Raw genomic sequence first — 19,995 nt, forward strand, 5'->3', positions numbered from 1 at the left:
ATTATTTAACTTGTTAGTATAGCCAAGAAGGCAATTTTTATAATAAACGTATTAAAAAAATATGTTATGTGTTTCTAATTGTACCTAAATGGAGGACCCCTTTTTTATTTAGCCGACCAAGTAATGTGTGCCCAGGCCGCCACTGTGTTAAATTTTAACAAAACGAAAAAAATAACGAAATTCCACTACATATTTTAAGTCAAAAATTCATTAAATTTAAAATTTTTATAACTTAAGCCGCATCCTCCCTAGTAAAAATGTATGTTGTGCGTTAAATGTAGTATTTGACACACATATTTACAGATATAAGGATAGTCATTTAATTTATAAATAAATATATTTTTCATGCGCTATGCATCCGTGATCAATATGTGTTGATTAATCATATTATAGTATAACGCTTCCACATAGAGGCATATATTCGAGGGGGGGGGGGATTTCGACGCCCCAGAAGAAATAAAGGTTCAATAGTCAAAAACTACTTGCTACGAAGGTACAGAAAAAGAGACCATTAATTTATATATTAACTTACAAGTATTAACCATTTAATAGTTTTTGATTTTTATTTAATTTTTTATTATTTAATTATTTATAACATGTGGTTTTAATGTTTGTATAAAAATTAATTACTAGTATATGTGTATATTATTGTATTATTATTATGGTATATGTATTTTTTAAAATATTATAAAATCACTTATTTTTAGAAAAATTTTAAATCTCCCCCTTACCCTAAAAACAATTTGAAAATAGGTACGCCATTGCTTTCAGACTAGAATGATGTTGCTACATAAATGTATTTTATTGCGCAAAAAACTCATAGCCAACACAAATCGTGTGTGTGGAATGCGCCGAAAATATTTGCGCGTGCTGTTATGTGGCAAACACGTTCATTGTATGCATACACGTACACATTTTATGACGTACGAACAAATTTGCGTTGAATACGACGCATAACGTAAATATGTACAACCATGGACGCGGTTTTAGGCTTAACAATTTGATACAAGATGTGATTTTACTTGAAGCAAAATAAAAATTATAATATAGGGATAACAATTTATAAGCGTTACATTTTGACAAAATAGTTTTAAAGAATTTTTAATGATATAAATTATATAGTAAGAGACATTTCATTGTTTCGAATTATTCTAATGAAGTTTTTATTGATAATAGTGATTTAAAATTTGAAATTTTCCCAAATTTTAAATGCCTTTTTATTATTTTTGCGAAAATAAGAACATAAAATGTTTAACTTTTATTACTTGGTTCTTCTACTTCTACCTCAATTATAATAACAAGAACTATAATAGAAAATTTATGTTTTTTCTTCGTATCACATTAAATATTAATAATTTATATATACAACAATTTGTTAAATTTCTTATGGTTACTATATTTTTTATGTTTTTTTTTATTAATAGTCATTCTATTAAAGTATTTTGTTTTACTTTTTAACAGAATCTAAGCAATCCCTATAAACCTATAGTACCTATACGACCCTACAGTTTTTCATTACAATATGTTTTGACCTTTGTATCCTAAATATCTTATAACCATTTTTAAATCTTATTTGTATCACCTGAAATTTTGTAGTACATTTTAACGAAAAAACTTTTATAATTAATTATTATCAAATTTTACAGTAAATATAATTCACTGTAGCATAACATACAAAATAAAATTTGAGTATCAAGAAATTATTATAAATCATATTATTTATAATGTTTATAAAACGCAATGGTTCTTAATCGGGTAGGTAAATATGAGTATATGTGATTTCTACGTGCCAAAGGTTAAAATCACTGCAGTGAACTAGATAACTGAAAGATTTAATTAATTGCTTTTTCATAAAAAAAAAATCTAAATTAAAATTATACCATTATCTACACTAGTGTTTATCAACCGGGGATACTGGATTAAACTGGGTTAACACTACACCGTGCCGCGTCGTGTCTTGTAAAATAATTATCTCTGTTTGACTGAACCATGTAGTAATACTTAGGTATGCCGTATATCACACGTTACCCCACTAACCATATGTTACCGTAAAGCTAATTTCAGCTAACTTTTGAACGTGTGGTTATTTAATATATATAAAAATGGAGCCAAAAATGTATAACATTTTATCAATTGAGAACGGTTGGGCTCATTTGGCTTAAATTTTTTTTAATTGTTCGTAATTGCCAGAAGGTTTTTACGAAAAAAAAATTTGGAAAAGTGCTATTGTTTAATAAATCGTAGTTTAATTTAATAATTTTTAATCTGGTCGATAACTGCGCAATTGAAAATTAATTATTAAATAAAACTACTAAAAAAACTATTAATTTTATTTTTGGTATTAAATGACGTGTATTGTATAAATATTGAAAAACAAGATCCCACAACAAACAAGAATGATTAAAGGATTATTATGCATATCGGTTGATGATTAGACGTGATCAGGACAACGTTATTCTATGATGCCGTGAGCTTTGTCAACAATTCATGGTCGACATATATGTAAAGATAGAGAGGAAACGATTTCGATACTTGCGATTCAATCAAAATCATGTTTTTCACACGAACAATTACGTGGCGTGCTCTCAAACTATCCAGTTTGTTTATGTTGGCGAAAGATGGGATAACAAAAAACATTGTACACTCTGTTGCATTAAGAATTTGATATTGTTTTTTACTAATATTGTCATAATTAGTGATATATATATAGCCATAGCCCTAAGAATAGGTGAATTTTTTAAATAGTTTGTGTTATATACAGGAATGTAAAACAATGACGTGGAACGGTTATTGTAGGGTGGAGTTAAAAAGGGAATGCAATTTAAAAGATCAGGATTATCGGTGATACCATTAATTAACTTATAAATAAAAGATATATCTGCTATTTCACGTCTGGAGGATAAGGCTGTAATGTTAAGAAAATACCTGATTTGTGTATAATCATGATTATCAATGGTCAAATTAAATTTAAGGGGTACGAATTTTAAAAACCTATTTTGAACGCGTTCAATTAAATCAATATCGGTGTTTTGGTGTATGGATTCCAGATAGGAGCTCCGTATTCGAGAATAAATCTGACTAACGCACAATACAGGAGTTTGAATGTTCAAAATACGCTAAAATATTTTCGGTTGAAATAATGTCGGCTACAATATTTTTGGCTATTTTAAAGCTCTTCATGTTATCCATCTGAATATAGTATTTTGGTATGAATGTATAGAACCACGGCGAAAATACCACTATTTTTTCAGTTGAATTTATCACTCGTAATTGTTAGTCATTAGTAGGTTGGTTATTACCTCTATACCTTACCTATATAGAAAATCATATTATCTTACTTTATATTTTTATATTATCTATGGTTTACGGTTGGCTACGAAGTTATGTTCCATTTATAACTTTGATTATTTTTGGTTCTTAGTAATATTTAACCAGTGGGCTACGCAGAATTGTATGCGGAATGACAAATATTATTACCAATCATATAAACGATATGATTCATTACTATTTACATTTCATATATTAGTTCATATTTTTAATATATCAGGTTATTTTTAATATATCGACAGTTAGTTTATCTGCAGAAATGCTGGTCTTAAAGAATAGTCTACCAGCCAACTTTTAATTTGAAGACTTGAAAAATCAATGTAATAAAAGTTCGTTTCCAAATGTTTATAAACTAGTTCAAGTGGTAATGACAATTTCAATTTCTTCTTCAACGTGTGAACGCTCCTTTTCAGCTATGCGTAGATTTAAAAATTGGTTACGCACTAGTATAGGTCAAGAAAGATTTATTAAGCTATCTACGCTTAGCATTGAGAGAGATTTTTACCAATAAAATAGATGGAAAAATTATATTGGAAAAATTTGCATCATCAGACAGGAAATTAATTCTTGTTTAATATTATTAATAATAACATATTATTATAACTTATAATATAATTAGGTACTTTTAAATTTTCATTAATAAAAATTAAAAATTATGGCAACGCAGTTGATTATAGTATTAGGGGGGTATGGGGGGGGGAAAGCCCTCCACGGACCTGTGTATTTTTAATTATTCCAGCACCTCCTGAATTCACACACAATGAGCGCCTATAACACTAACTGATGTGAAACGTGTTTTAAAATAAAAAAATTGAAACTTATAAATAAGACGTACAACAAAAATAAATCCTAGGAAGGGGCTTAATACAATTGCCGCACATGGGCTTCCTATTTTGTAGTTACGGCACAGTATAGAGGAAAATTTATCAATGGCATTATTACGGACCCGGACATTTGGCCGCGACCGTTTCGCCGCCGGACTACTCGTTGTCGGGCTATTCGCTGCGAAGAGAACCTCCTCACGAAATATTATTATTACCAATTATGTACTTATCATTAAAGATTAATAAACAACATTACTAAGTTTATGATATTTTTTCAAACCTCACCACTTGACTTTTTACATACCTACGTTCATTCCTGATTGACACTCTTTAAGTTGTGATATGTTCCTCAATTTAAATCAAGTACATTTTAACACCCAAATTTTCCATTGCTGGGAAGGGGAGTTCAAATATAGTGATTCACTAGGAACGCCACCAGACCTCAATACGACCCTGCAATAGTTGCCGTGTATGTAGACACATTATTTATAGTATTCATGGAGTCCATTGGAGAATTCTAAATACCTAATCATATTTTTTATTCATAGATTTCCAATGTATTGTAATGTAAATAAACAATTAGTGGTACACGGGGATCTACGAAGTGCAAGACCAAGAGCATAGGCCCCGTTCGCCACCCTTAAGGGTGGACGGAGTCCGCAGCAGTCTATAAGTAACATACACAATACAAGAGTGCATTATTACCATATCGTTGGATTATTATTATTATTTTTTTTTTTTTATATATTTTTATTATATAATAGATAGATTTTTATACAATGTTCAAAAACTTGTGTCTCAAGTATAACACTAACCAATACATTAAGTTAATTAAAATTAAATTTTAAGAATATTAAAAAAAAAATGAAAACAAAAATAATTAAATTTTAATTAACTAAAAAATCAACTGTAATAAAAATAATTATTGTAATTTTGGTTTTAATAATATAAAATGTTTTATAAAAAAAAAAAATGATTTGAAAAAAAAAATTGGTAAGGGTCGCAATTTCTAAAAATCTTACATCAAAGGTCCGTGATTTATAAAAGGTTAAGAACTGCTGATCTACAGAATATATTTTAAGTTATAACCGTGATTTATCTATTTATCTATTTATCTATACATAAACACAAGAAATATGATGTAACATTAAAAATATAATAACAACAGTAATAACTGATCTTAATATTCTACATTTTAATAAGAATTATTACCCAACAGTAGTAAATCTGGAGCCGAGATCATAAATACGAATGAGGACCCAGGGTGCTACTAGGTATATACCACTATGGGTCAGACCGCCCCTATTGATCAATTCTTAATTGGCATATAACGATAAAAGATATATATATATATATATATAGGATAACATATGTAAAAACAAAAAAAATGTATTTATGTAGTTCTAAATTTGAAGTTTATTGTCTATTAAATTTCTGATATTTATGACTACAATAATAATCATCATATGTAGAAATAAATAAATCAAACATTTCATAAAATGCATAAGAGACAAATATAATTGTTAAAATTTTAATTCCAACAGGTCACATTCAAGTCCATAAAAAATTAATATTTGTAAGATTCAAGAACTTCCAATCAGTAAACACATTTAATTCAAACTCTGGAAAGATTTATTGATCTATTCTAAAATGTATGAATAATTTAACATAATATTGTAAACAATATACTTTACAATTTATAATGCTGCTAATTAGTATTTAATCATTTATAAATGAGATATTTTTGTTAATTTTTCTGATTATTTTGCCTTGCCTTGAGCTGCAACAGCTGCAATTGCCTTTTTAACTGTTTCCTCATCACCCAAAAATTTCATTGAGACGACTGGTTTAAAGTGTTCATCCAATTCATATTCGAATGGTATACCAGTTGGTAAGTTGAGGTTCATAATTTGTTCTTCTGACAAATCTGAAAAATGAGAATTTACAAAATTGGTTCTAAGTACTTTTTACTTATCATAAGGGAATTTCATTATTTTATTTATTTATTTAATTGTGTCAATACACCAAGTATTTTTATAATATTATAATTTTAATTTTATAATATTATATTTATAATTATATTATAATAATATTTCTACCATTGAAATTTACAATTTATAATTAATATGTTTACAATAATATTTACAAATTTTTGGTAAATTGATTAACAAGTAAATTCTTTTCAGTTGGTAATATTTTGACATACTTTAGTATACATTTATTTTTTATAGCTAACTAGATTTAAATTTTGAGTTAAGCCAGAAATAAAATAGTTTAAAAAAATATTGATATATAATTTTTAATTTTCTAAACCGATTTCAAAAGATTTGTTTACATTTTAAGAGATTGTAAGTACTCGTAAGCTAAATTGTATTTCCGTCTAAGGAATGTAAATAATCAAGATATATTTTATGTTAATAATTTTTTTAAAAATGTTACTAAAAACTAGTGAAAAATGTTATTACTTACCATCTAAATGTTTAACTATGCCTCTAAGACTGTTTCCATGTGCAGCTATCAAAATTTGTTTTCCTTCTTTTAATTGAGGAATGATTACATCATTCCAATAAGGCAATGTCCTTTGAATTGTTAATTTTAAAGATTCAAACATTGGAAATTCATCCTTGGAAGGTTCATCTTTGTAGCGACAATCATTTACAATTTGATCATAGTAAGCATGCTCTTTATCCATTGGAGGTGGTGGAGTATCAAAACTACGTCTCCATATTTGTACCTGAAACATATTAGATATGTAAATAAATGAATCAAGAATTAAAACAAAATATAATGTTATGTATATGAATATTAACCTATATAATAACTATATAACCTAACCTGTTCTTCACCATATTTAGCTGCAGTCTCGGCTTTATTAAGCCCAGTGAGACCACCATAATGTCTTTCATTCAAACGCCAAGTTTTTGATATTGGAATGTCTTCTTGGCCAAGCTCCTTCAATATTGCACCCAGAGTATTTTGAGCCCTTTTTAATACAGATGTATGAGCCACATCAAATTTGTAATTTCCTTGTTTCAAAGCTTTACCTGCACTCGCAGCTTCTTCTTCGCCTGGTGATAAATAATTTATAAAGCAATTATTCCAAAATGAATTGAGTGAATATCAAAACGTATCATAACAAACAACAATTTATATTATTTAAACTTCTATTTTTAAAATAATTAAATTACAAACCTTTGCAACTCAATGAAGCATCATACCACCCACAGAATAAGTTTTTTTGATTCCACTCGCTTTCGCCATGTCTGACCATCACAACCTTGTACTTGGCCATAGTTTGATGTAAAATACAAAAAAATCTCGAAATTTTGATATTAATTTATAAATTTCTGAAGGTGAAGTGAGAAAAATTGTAACCTTGCGTAGTTGGGTATGCGATGTTAAAATCCAATAAGGACGACCACGGACGTCAGTACTGACTAACACTGATAACCGAAAAGCCAAGTGTTACCAAACAATACATTTTAAATACTTTTCAAGAACTTTGATATAATTTATCATTATCATAAATCACAGACTATAGTTCGTGTCATAATCAGTTATGACATAAATTATAAATCCGACGATGTTAACCACGATCTTAAATTTTTTTTTTTTTAAATTAATATTTTGATCAACCCGTGGTTCGGGGAGGCAATAGCCCCTCTGAAATATTTAAGAGGGCGGCAATATTTTTACGGTAATTCTAAATAAAATAAAATCGATTTTTTTACTTTCTCAGAGAAAAATTATTTTTGAATAAATAAAATTATATAAAAATAAACGTTATACTCATTTATATTATTTAGTAGCGTAAAAAATGTATATATCTATTTAAGATTATTTTATTGAGATATAGGTATAGGCTGAATCTTGATTTGTATGGGGATGAGACATTCAGACCGAAGGATACTAAATTATTTAAGGGTACCACCATCAGTTTTATAAAAGAAAATTTTCTATAACTTATGTGATTATAATTCAATTATGATTTTGGATTTGATATTAATTACAAATATTGTATAACATTATACTGAAATCCAACTCTGTCCCAACTTACTAAATCACACTACCGTTCATTCCACTCTAAACTAGCTTAACATACAAACCCGCTAATCAATCATCTTTCCTCCCACGAAAATCCTGTCAACCCTCTAAGAAGATTAAATCGGACCTGGCCTAGAGATTTATTAAAATAATCTGTTGGGTGGCACTACTGAGGCCCTCCCATTCTGTTAATTATTGTTATTGTAAAACATGTGTTATAAAAATTACAAATTGATATAGATTGTAATTATTCTTTTAACAAAAAAAAAAAGTATACTGAAATGGGGAAAACGAATTTCGAGCGGCTTTGTATTGAATAGTTGGAGACATTTATTTTACATTTCTGGGAAGAGGGGTGGCAAAATGTTGTTGTTCCTGGGCGGAGAAATCTTAAATACGATCATGCGTCAACTGGAGTACAAAACTAGACCGTTTGTTATTGTGATTTTTAAATCACAAACTTTATAAGAATGCACATTTACCTGACTAATAGTGATTCACAATCAATTTCAATATAGATTAGCGATTCCCAAACTGTGCACCGCGGTGCCCTAGGGGTACCATGACCATTTTCTAAGGGCACCGCGGTTTACGTACGGTTCATAACAAATAGTTTAAAATGTATAAAATTGCTATTCCTAATAGTTTTCGTTAACATTTTATAGCAAATAATATAATATTTTCTATTGTAAATTCGGATATTCTCATTTTAACCTTATAATAATTTTATATAATAATAATAATCATAATAACAATAATTTTATTTATTTAATTTTTAAGTTAAAAAATGCATTCATTTGTAATTAAGTTAAATTTTAATAAAATTAATAAAATTGATTATTAATAAGTTTTTTTTGTACTGTAATGTAGTTCGCAGGAGGGCACCGTGGCTAAATTGGGTCCAAAAAAAGGCACCGCTGAAAAAAAAGTTTGAGAACCGCTGATATAGATGAATTTGATCATGGTTAATGGTTTAAATACTTTTAAGAATCACTATATATTAAAAAATACTACCGGCTAATTGTTTGGTTATGTTAACCTAACCTCATTTATAAATTTATTATCTCATATTTTGTAAAAATATTAAAACTGTTGTAAAATAGTTAAATAGTTAAATAGTAAATTATGAAAATCTAAACTCTAGCTATTACCCATAATTTATTTAGTTTCATGTTTAATGGTTTTTCGTTACACAAGTTTTTTGATTCTTTGACTAAGATTTCGAATTTTAAATAAAGGTTGTTCATAGAGCATTTTCAATGAACGAACTAATGGATTCTAGAAAATATGTGAAAGTTAAGTGTGACTGGGAATCTAACATTGATAAAATGGACATCAATGATTGTGTGGTGGTACGTCTCCTACCACCTGAACACGAAACCCTCGAATTGTAATATTTTTTTACAAATTGATTCATAACTTTATTTCATGGCATAATTAATGATTATTATTTTAGTGATATAATACGTTTGATTGAAGATACAAATTGCTATTGTATGAATTTTATAAAGCCAGAAGACGTAAACGATCTAATTGTAAACATTAGTTGCGATTCAGAACATCTTATCAATACAATTTTTGTTTGCTCAGAGGTGAGAGTATTACCATAATTCTTTACCAAATTAATAATAATTATTTAAATATTTCAGGCAAAAATTATTGAACTGTTTGGTAAAACTGGAGAGTACGTATCTACACATATCGCATATTATTCCAAAGAATTAAAGGATTTTCCAATGAACAATCATTCGATACTCATCGAAGGTACAGAATGCAGTTTAAAATTTGAACAGCTTAACAAACCCGATTTTGTATGGATTTATGGTGTGCTAATTTATTTAACTGAAGCAAAACAATCTTCTAATACATCTGTAGGCCCTATTAATATGGAGAATGTTCAACATTTATTGAATCCTGAATCATTGACCAGTAATGCTTCAAAATTGTTATCTACTTTAAGTTTTAGAGATCCAAAATTGAATACTAATGAGTTTTTGAACACACTTTTGAAAAACATTGAAACATCTAAACTACCAGATAGTAGTAATAAAGACGAATTAATGTTACATTATTTTAAACTATTTGAAAAGAAAGTTGAGGATAAGCTCAATCATATAACACTCCAGTTGAATGGGTTCGAGAATAATATTGAATTATTGAATAAAAAATTTGACACATTATTGAGTGCACTACATGAAAAAAACAAGTTATGATATTATTTTACTTAATTTTAATGTTTAATTAACTCCCAAATATATCTATATTTACTTATTGTACAACTGAATATTTTGTAACCAAAAATACTTTAAATAAGTTTAAGTTGTAAATTTTAAATAGTTTTAGGACTAATTAATATATATAAATCAATCAACTTTATATTACTAATAAACATAATCACATTGTTACATTAACCTATTCTAAGAAAAATAGGTTGTCAATTTTTTTTATAATTGTATTTATTTTGTTTTAATATATTATGAAATAATAAATTTAATAAATTATATTATATTTTCTGATAGCTGTATAAATTAATGTTAACTTAATGAAAAAATTTAAAATACTATTCCTATTAGTTAAGTATAATAAATAACCAATTATATTTAATGATTTTGAAGCCTTTATATTGATGGGTATTAATATTTCTTTATTACATCTATATTATAATTACTTAAAAATAACTTACTATTAAATGTATTATGTATACTTAATATGTTATATACAATTGTGTACATTTTATTTAAATAATTTTGTTCTATTCATAGGAAAAAAAGAAAGAATGTAATGTATTATATTGTCATTATATTTTTGCTATAAAAAGGTTCGTTATGTGACAAACATTATATTATATTTTGTTCCAATAATTAGTTTATGTTTAAATCAACTAAATCTTTAAATTGCCTGATGAAGTAAAGTTCAACAGTAAAATAAAATAATATATTTAATTTATATTTGTAAATAAATAATTTAATATTTAGATTAAAAATAAAGATACAAACAAAAGCTTGTAACTTTTATTAATTAAAATATAAGTATAAATGTTAAAATTTAATAATTTGTAAAAAAAATAAAAAAATAATTAGACATCTTTATGGTATTAATAAAATTAAATTTTCTGCTTTCTATTTAAAAAAAAAATAAAATATGATTGTCAAAACATTAAGGTACCTTATTAGTATTCAATTTTAATTTTTTTTAATTTAACCGGATTATGAGATGAAACAGCTTCGACTTCTTTAGTCTACTTTACTGTCTTGTCTTAGTCTTTTTTAGACTACATTTTAGGAAGTGTTGAGGCCAGTCATATGATAATGCTACCAATATGTCAGGAAAATACAAGGGTATGCAAGAAATAATATTGAAGATTAACAAGTATGCTATGTATATTCCATGTGCTGGTCATTCCTTGAATCTTGTTGGTAGAGCAGCAGTTGACTGTTGTTTAGATGCAGTAAACTTTTTTGGAATTGTTCAAGAAATATATAATTTCTTTTCATCATCTACCCATAGATGGGCGGTGCTGTTGTCATTCTTCAAAGACTAGTCAAAAGTTCCAAAGTCTTTGTCAAAGACTAGATGGGAAGCACATTCAATAGCCACAAATGTTATACTTGAAAGTTATGATGGAATAATTTCTGCATTGCATCAACTGCATATTGATACAACACAGAAAGGTTAAACAAGAAATCAAGCCATAAATATTTTGAATAAAATGGAAGAGTTTGAATTTATGGTAATGCTATATTTGTGGAGTTACTTACTAAATGAATTTCATAAGACCAGTCAGTCACTGCAAGACCCTCAAATTAGTCTAGATGTATGTAAGAAATTGTATGCATCACTTTTGGATTTTGTTAAAGATTCCAGAAATATGTTCGATCATTTTGAAAAAAAGTGAAGGAAAAATTGCCTGATGTTGATTATAAAAAAAGTAGATATACAGGTAGAAAAAGGCATATTAATGATGATGAAAGTGATGCTTTAGAGAATCTTGAGCCAAGATATAAGTTCAGAATCAAAACATTTTTATCTGTGACAAACGCATTAGAATCAAATCTGGAAAGGAGGGCTTCAGTATACAACGATGCTTCAAAAAAGTTTTCATTCTTAACAAAATTAGAAGCAACAGAAGAAGAGATTTATGAAAGAGTTAGTACTTTATGCCAAACATATCCTGAAGATGTGGACATAAATCTTGTAGGAGAAGTCAAGCATTTTCATCAATATATTAGACATAGTCAAACCTATGGTTCAGCAGAACATGATAGTCTGACACTATATAAGATAATATTTAATGATCGTGTCCAATCAGCATTCCCTAATGCAGAAGCTATATTGAGGTTGTTTCTTAGTATGATGATAGCAAATTGCTCTGGAGAAAGATCTTTTTCTCAACTAAAGAGAATAAAAAATGAATTTAGAACAACAATGACTCAAGATAAATTATGTTCCCTCAGTCTCATGTGCATAGAAAGTGACAAACTACGCAGTTTATCATTTGATGATATCATCAGTGACTTTGCTCTAGAAAAGGCAAGAAAGAGAGTATTTTAGTTTTCTAATTCTGATATTAAATAATAAGTTTTGAAAATTGTTCCTTTCAAAAAATTGTTTTTTCGTTTTACCTAAGTTTATATTTGTATGTTATAAATAAAAATAATATTAAGTTAATGATTTATTATTTCAATTATCTATATACTTTTTAACTGTATTTCAGTTTATTCTTCTAGATATCCAAAAATTATATTTGACAATGACATATTATCATAGGTAAAATTAAAAATACAATTTTTTATAAGGCCAGAAGGCCTAAAATATTTATTTGTTTGATTTAGCCTCTATAATGGTATAAACCTTGTACAATGTATAGAAAATCTAGGAGAGTTTTAAGTGATGTTTTTTTTTAAGAAGAGCTCCGCCACAAATACCCCTTATTTTCGCCTATGCATATAATATCTGCACTTATAAAGGGCCCCATATCTCAAATAGCTTAGGGCCTTATTAAGTCTAAATCCGGCCCTGATTTATTTTTTTATTTTTCGAATTTTCATACTGAATCTTCAAAAATCATAAATTATGCTCTAAAGTCTAAAAATCACTAAGTATGCAAAAATATGCACTAAAAACTTTTTTTATGTTTTTCGTAGGGTATTAGAATGAATTTCTAACTCACTTAGCAATAAATTCAATGGTGTAAAAAAAACATGCAAATGTATCAACTTCCGAGCCCTATTCATGAGTATGCAAAAATAATAATTATGATAAAAACCTTTATTATTTAAAAAATATTTTCAACATTTTATGTAGATATATAAAATTACACATAATATATAAGAAATTTTTTTTTATAAATACAGTGTATACATTTTAATATAATACCTATATATTACAATTATCTCTAAAAGTAATTCCTTTTTTACATAATTATGTTTTTTTCATAACTTCACTAGGTTCCCCAATTCTGTTGATTAAAATATCGTAATACTATATTTTTAATTTCTAAAATATTATCAGGCCATTTAATCTATTATTGTAACGGGCCACCGGGATTTGTCCCGGTGTCCCGCCAGGCCAGTCCATTCCTAACACTACTATATATACATTATTTTACTCATAAATATTGAGCATTGTGAAAATATAAATTATTATTTAAATTATGTCTCATTATTGCAGATTGAAAGAAAAAACAACTAATTTACTTACGAACATAAATTTGCGCTACTACTTGTAGTTAATGTATCATTAAATTCATTTTTTATATTAGGATCCCAACTGTGTAACTTAATTCGCCAGTTTTTAACTAACCCATCCCAAGCTCTACGAGTGAGTTTTAAATTTTTTAGAGGAGTTTTAGGATGTTGATTGGTACGTTTATGCCCAGAAAATAAAAATAATAATAAGATATTTTTTTTTTGTAAAGAAAAATAAAAATTACATACTTGGGAACATTTTTTACGTATAATTCATACCCAATAGTATTTTTACCAAAATCAATTTGTTTTTGTCTCCTTTCTATAACTAAAGGATTTAACTCGTGTTCAAGTTTTAATCTATCAGAGAATAAAATAAAACTTTTTAAAATCATATGGATTAATAATAAAATTAATAAGTACTTAAATATTAACTGTTAGTCAAGGTAATGAGATTCAAGGTATATCTTAAAATCAAAGAAAAACGTTAGGTGCACATTTATCAAACTAAATTAGGATTAAAACTAAGAAATTTAATAATTTTAATTTTCAAACAAAGCTTGTAGAGTCGTGTAACAAAACTGGAGAGACTATACATATCAACACATATTGTTTTTTCCTCCTAAAATATAAATAAAATGTTTATAAATTCTACATGAATAATTATCATTAATAGGTATGGAATGCTATTTAAATTTTGAATAATTGGAAGATTATTACCAGGGCTCGGAACTTCATTCATTAACATATTTCTTAGGAAGTTGCATATTCAAAATCTAATTTGATAAAAATTTGTTTCGTAATCCTTACAATTGAAATACAAAAATTTATTTTGCATATTTTACTAAATATAAACGATTTTGCATACTTTAAGGTTTTAAGCATATTAATGCAAATTATTTTTACAATTTACTATGAATAAACAGCAAATATATTTTTGAATGATAAAAATTATAAGTTAAATTATATAAAAATAATTAACTGGTGAACACCATAACTTTGACTTTAAAAATTAAAACAAATTTCTTCTATTCTTAGTGGATCTATCTCCACCATGGATGGTCTTCGCGAAGATCTGACAATAAATTACCTTACTTTCTACAATGGCGAGTGAATTATGTAGGTAGACATTGAAAGATCATTTCCTGTTTATAAAAACATTCAGAGCCACAAAAGATGATCATTTAAACTCGAAAACGAAAACATTAAAAAACATCTTATCATTATGTATGTACATATTTCATTGTTTTTTAGCCCATAAAATCCGAGCCCTGATTATTACTTTATTTAAGTTGGTATTATTATAATTTATTTATTTAAAAGAACATCTTAAAGAAACTTTAGGACTTTGTGTGCTAATAGTAATAAGGACCAAGTTATGTCAAATTTCAACAATTTGACAGCATTTTAAGCACAAGCTTAATACGACACTTCAATTCAATATATTTGTTAATGCATTGAAATGTTGAGTTAAAAATTAAGTACAAAAAATTGTAACATTTAAATGCATTTTACAAAAACAACATGTATATTAATTTATTTTTATTTATTACATTTTTAATTACTATACTACATTTTTAGGTGAAAATATTCATATATTATTATATATTAATTATACAAATAAATACTTAAGGCATTAAGTAGTATATTTAGAGTACTGTTCAGATAAATTTATTTCAGTACAAAATCAAGCTTATATTTTTTAGTTTTATAAGAAAATAATCTTAGCATAGTTGCCAAATTAAAAAAATAAATGTTATTTAACTATCACAAGAAATATATTCAAATATTTAAACATACCTTCTAGAATAATACATTTTATTATAGAAATCAACTCTTTTTTATTATATAAAAAAAAAAAGACAAAATACATCAGATGAGGTATAGGAACAGGTGAATGATATTGATGTAATGGTCTTATAAATTTAAAATTAATGTAACATTCTTTTTGAAAAATCTATTTTAAGTGAAAGAGGTTGAGTAGATCAATTTATATTTCTTAAGATGGTTGATATAGTAGAACAAAATTTCTTAACAGAGTAGTTAGGTTAAACTTTAAATGTTCTAACTTTTGCCAAAAAAATAAAAGGCAACGAGGTACTTAAGTTAATATCATTAAGATTTCATTATCTCCTCTCCCCTTTTTTAACAATTTATAACTAATTAGTATATTAAATTAAGGAAATTCGATAATTTCTAGTACAAATAAGTAACACACATTTTATAAGAATATTTTAAAACAATTAAATGTCTTCAAAATGCAAATATAAATAGTTCAGTAAATATTTTTGATTGTTACAATTAATACGTTTTATAGAAAACATCCAAATATAATAATAATAATAATAGAATATTGAAATAACATATTTCTTCAACATTTAATTTTCTAATGCATATAACACTTAAGCAACTTTCTAGTAAATATTTTATATAACTACACAAAAAATTTTATGAAAAATCTTGTTTTCAATTTTCAAGCCTTAAGTATAAAAATTTAAAGATTTATAGTCTTAACTACTAAAATATCATGAATCACTGTGATTTTTATCAAAATGTAAAACTCAAACACTAATAAATTACTTTATTAAAAACTATACCAGGTAGTAAAAGAATATAGTGCTTACAGTTATTAATTTTTGAGTTAAAATTAAAATAAAATTTCAATGTTGTTGAAAACTGATCAGTTGTTAATATCGCTATTTTTTGCAATAATTAAGAAAATTGTAGTAAATTTAATAAAATGACCCCCATAAAGTACCAAATAATTCCTATCGGATGTCTCTTATAGTGTTATAAACATACAAAAAAACATACATCATGACCAAACTAAAATTGACAGAAGTATTTATTCCAATTTGGTAATTATAATGAATAATCAACTAAACTTAATAATTTTAGAATCTTTATTATATTGATAAATATATCAATATTACTTAATATACTTAAAAGTAACTAGTCTTAAATGTATTATTTTATCTATAAATTATAATATAAAATTTTATTAATTTCAATCTAAATAATTTTATACTATTCGTAAGAAAAAATGAATACAAAATACAAAATTTTTAATTAAACTTATGTTATATATTATTGTTATAAAATGGTAAAAAATATGTAGGAAACTTTATAATACACGGTCAATTTTAATATAAAAATCTAAATAACAGAAAATTATATATAGATATTAAGTTAAATAATTTTTTGATTTATAGTTTATAATGTATAAATCAACTCAATATTAAAATTGATTATTGAAGAGAGTTCAAGCGTAAAAAACATATATTTTATTATTCATCTGTAAATTAAGAATTTAATTTTTTTTAGTAAAATATAGGTACAAACAAAAACTAGAATTAATTAAAATATAAATACAGCTTTTTACATTTAATCATTTGTTACTGTTGTAATGTTAATAAAATTAATAATTTGCAATTTAATACAAAGTTACTATACAGCCTGTTATTTTTCAAAAAGATCTTAAGATGGTCAAAAAATTCTTGGATAAAAAATAAACATAAATGGATATTTTATTAATATTCAGTTTTATTTTTCTTAAATTTAACTGGATCAGGAGATGAAACTTCTAGTTTTTCTCGCTTTACTTGTGCAGAATGTTCAGATGAACTATTTATATGTGGTGGTGTTGATGATCGAGAGTCTGAGGCCTGAGAATTTGAGTCCAAGCTAGTCATTGATCCAAGTCTATATTTCAAAATAAAATTGATTTAAATTAAAAAAAAAATGAAAGAGCATAATAAAAAATTCTTTAACAAAGTTTTTAAATTGCACTATTGGAATCCATTTTATATGCTACAAACTTTTTTCATTATGTGCAATGTATCCAAAATTAATTATGAAGCTTAAATAATGTTGTGAAAGCAGAGCAGGACACTATGCATAATGCACATAATATAAATTATTTAACACTACACATTCATTATTGTCTATGTTAAAAGTAATTATGACTTTTGGAGAAGCAACAAGAAGAAACATAATGAAAAATATAATTTAATTTACACTGACAACTTTCAATAGCACTTCTAACAAAAACATAACATTAAATCTTCCTTACTATAAAATTAAGTCTAAAGTATAGCATAAAGTAATGATGAATATTTATCTAACTATTTAACCCTAAGTATTTTAACAGACAACTAGTAAGACAACTTTTTTTTAGTTCCTTATTTTAAATTTTTAGTTTGCACTGAATTTATTTAGTTCTAAAATAAAAAATATATAAATCTATAAAAAAAAAAATATAAATTATTGTCCATTATTACAGATTAAAAATTATTACTCATTATTACAGATAAAAGAAAAAAAACCATCAATTTACTTACGAACATAAATTTGAACTAGAACCGGTAGTCAAAGTATCATCGTCATTACATTTGTTATCAGGATCCCAACAATGTAATTTAACTCGCCAATTTTTAACTAACCCGTCCCATGCTCTGCGAGTAAATTTCAAATTCTTTGGAGGAGTTTTAGGATGTTGTTTGGTACGTTTATGTCTAGAAAATAAAAATAAAAATATTATATTTATTTTGTATAGAAAAATAAAAAGTACATACTTGGGAACATTTTCCAGGTATAATTCATACCCAATAGTATTTTTACCAAAATCAATTTGTTTTTGTCTTCTTGCTATAATTAAAGGATCTGTCTCACGCTCAAGTTTTATTCTATATAAAAAAAAAAAAACTTTTAAAATCACATGGTATTATAAGGTAAAATTTTTATTATTTATATAAGCAGACTTAAATATAAATTCTAAATTAATAAAGGTGTATTTTATGTTTAAAGAAATATTGGGATGCACAACTAAAATTTAGATTAAAGAATAAAATAATCTACATTAGATGAATTCATCAATATTTAATACTAGTTTTAAATTAGAAACATTTTACTATAAAATACAAATCTAAAATCAATACTTTGAAATACAAAAAGTAGATAGACAAATATGCAATCTATTTTACAAAATATTTCAATAAATCTATATAACAAATGTTATTAGGTAATAACAATATGAATTACATTAGTATCTTGTTAAATATTTTTATCAAATTGAAAAAAATATACATACTTAGGACTTTGATCGGTATCATGTATATTTTTATGGTTTGTTGATTTTTTATTAAATTTATTAACTCGCTCAGGTGTTTTAAGATCAGAAACTGTAGATTCAGACTCTGAAGTTAATCTTCTCTTAGCATGAAGTATATCTTTGGTGTCTTTTTGAAGTTTTTCTATTTCATTTTTAACTTGTTTGATCTTTAATTTTAGTTCCGGTGTGTCTTCTGTTTCCTCCTTTTTTATAAATGGACTGCTGATGGTGTCTTCATCAATAATAACATTTGATGGATGTTGATCATTTTCTTGTTTGATGGGTGTTACCATGTGCACATTATTCATAAAAGAGGTCAAACTGAGGTCATCATGAGGCGCTCCTTTTACAATTTCTTTTTTGACAGGTTGGAATACAAGATCATACAATTCATCTTCTTCATTATCCTTTGCACAGATTTCATTGTTCTTTAATGGTGAATCAGAGTCCAACTGCGACGACTGTGAACTATCACAAAGGTCGGCCCAGTTCTTACCGGCTATGTCAGTGATTGTTGATTTAACATCTCTATTTACGTCAGTCATTTCGTCTACCTCGAAGCAATAATAATAATAATATTATTGAAAACAAAAACGAAAAAACGATTTATTTGATTCGCGCGTGATCATATAAAAAAAAAGACATGTACAATCGCGCCGTGTATAACAGTTAACGAGATTGGTGTAATCGGCAACTATTTATTTACTGATATGGAACGGAAAACGATTGTTGTAGACTAAGAGAACTAAAGACGAAAATTACATTTATTTAAAATCATCATTGATCACATAAAATATGACATGTGTTCCAGAAGTACACACTTCTAGAACGATGGAACGGAAGAACAACAACGATCGACAAGATTACCTACAAACACCAAAAAAACAAAAATGGTTTTAATTCAAAATGCAGTAAGGCAATTCGAGAGAAAATATGTATGCATAGATACATGGATATATATAAATATATATGTAAATACTACGGATATTATTGTGATAAAACA

At 26.2% G+C, this 19,995-nt stretch overlaps 3 protein-coding genes across 3 annotated transcripts; 1 reads left to right on the forward strand and 2 right to left on the reverse strand.

The window, feature by feature from the left end:
* Positions 1-5,760: 5,760 nt before the first annotated feature.
* LOC112686939 (phosphoglycerate mutase 1) lies at positions 5,761-7,592 on the reverse strand. Its single transcript, XM_025559438.1, has 4 exons — positions 7,344-7,592; positions 6,987-7,219; positions 6,621-6,885; positions 5,761-6,078 (listed from the first exon to the last, which is right to left on the reverse strand). Exons 1-4 carry the CDS (start codon positions 7,441-7,443, stop codon positions 5,912-5,914), a joined length of 765 nt encoding a protein of 254 aa, XP_025415223.1. The 5' UTR covers positions 7,444-7,592; the 3' UTR covers positions 5,761-5,911.
* Positions 7,593-9,271: 1,679 nt separating this feature from the next.
* Positions 9,272-10,469, forward strand: LOC112687002. Its single transcript, XM_025559507.1, has 3 exons — positions 9,272-9,585; positions 9,652-9,787; positions 9,845-10,469. Exons 1-3 carry the CDS (start codon positions 9,455-9,457, stop codon positions 10,406-10,408), a joined length of 831 nt encoding a protein of 276 aa, XP_025415292.1. The 5' UTR covers positions 9,272-9,454; the 3' UTR covers positions 10,409-10,469.
* A 6,787-nt stretch (positions 10,470-17,256) lies between these two features.
* LOC112686909 lies at positions 17,257-19,969 on the reverse strand. The gene is made up of 4 exons (XM_025559399.1): positions 18,972-19,969; positions 18,457-18,567; positions 18,223-18,396; positions 17,257-17,584 (listed from the first exon to the last, which is right to left on the reverse strand). Exons 1-4 carry the CDS (start codon positions 19,535-19,537, stop codon positions 17,413-17,415), a joined length of 1,023 nt encoding a protein of 340 aa, XP_025415184.1. The 5' UTR covers positions 19,538-19,969; the 3' UTR covers positions 17,257-17,412.
* Between the last annotated feature and the right edge of the window lie 26 nt (positions 19,970-19,995).

The sequence above is a fragment of the Sipha flava genome, unplaced genomic scaffold (assembly GCF_003268045.1).
Source record: "Sipha flava isolate LNK unplaced genomic scaffold, YSA_version1 32_pilon_pilon, whole genome shotgun sequence".
Classification (NCBI taxonomy): domain Eukaryota; kingdom Metazoa; phylum Arthropoda; class Insecta; order Hemiptera; family Aphididae; genus Sipha; species Sipha flava.

Excerpts from the sequence above, each read along its gene's own strand:
- LOC112686909 (XM_025559399.1), bottom strand. The coding sequence starts at position 19,537 with ATGACTGACGTAAATAGAGATGTTAAATCAACAATCACTGACATAGCC. Across the intron at positions 18,568-18,971 it reads GATACCGATCAAAGTCCTAA|AATAAAACTTGAGCGTGAGA; the intron begins GTATGTATATTT and ends TTTTTTATATAG. Across the intron at positions 18,397-18,456 it reads TACCTGGAAAATGTTCCCAA|ACATAAACGTACCAAACAAC; the intron begins GTATGTACTTTT and ends TTTATTTTCTAG.
- LOC112687002 (XM_025559507.1), top strand. The coding sequence starts at position 9,455 with ATGAACGAACTAATGGATTCTAGAAAATATGTGAAAGTTAAGTGTGAC. Across the intron at positions 9,586-9,651 it reads GAACACGAAACCCTCGAATT|TGATATAATACGTTTGATTG; the intron begins GTAATATTTTTT and ends TTATTATTTTAG. Across the intron at positions 9,788-9,844 it reads CAATTTTTGTTTGCTCAGAG|GCAAAAATTATTGAACTGTT; the intron begins GTGAGAGTATTA and ends TAAATATTTCAG.
- LOC112686939 (XM_025559438.1), bottom strand. The coding sequence starts at position 7,443 with ATGGCCAAGTACAAGGTTGTGATGGTCAGACATGGCGAAAGCGAGTGG. Across the intron at positions 6,886-6,986 it reads CTAAATATGGTGAAGAACAG|GTACAAATATGGAGACGTAG; the intron begins GTTAGGTTATAT and ends AATATGTTTCAG. Across the intron at positions 6,079-6,620 it reads CATAGTTAAACATTTAGATG|ATTTGTCAGAAGAACAAATT; the intron begins GTAAGTAATAAC and ends CTCATTTTTCAG.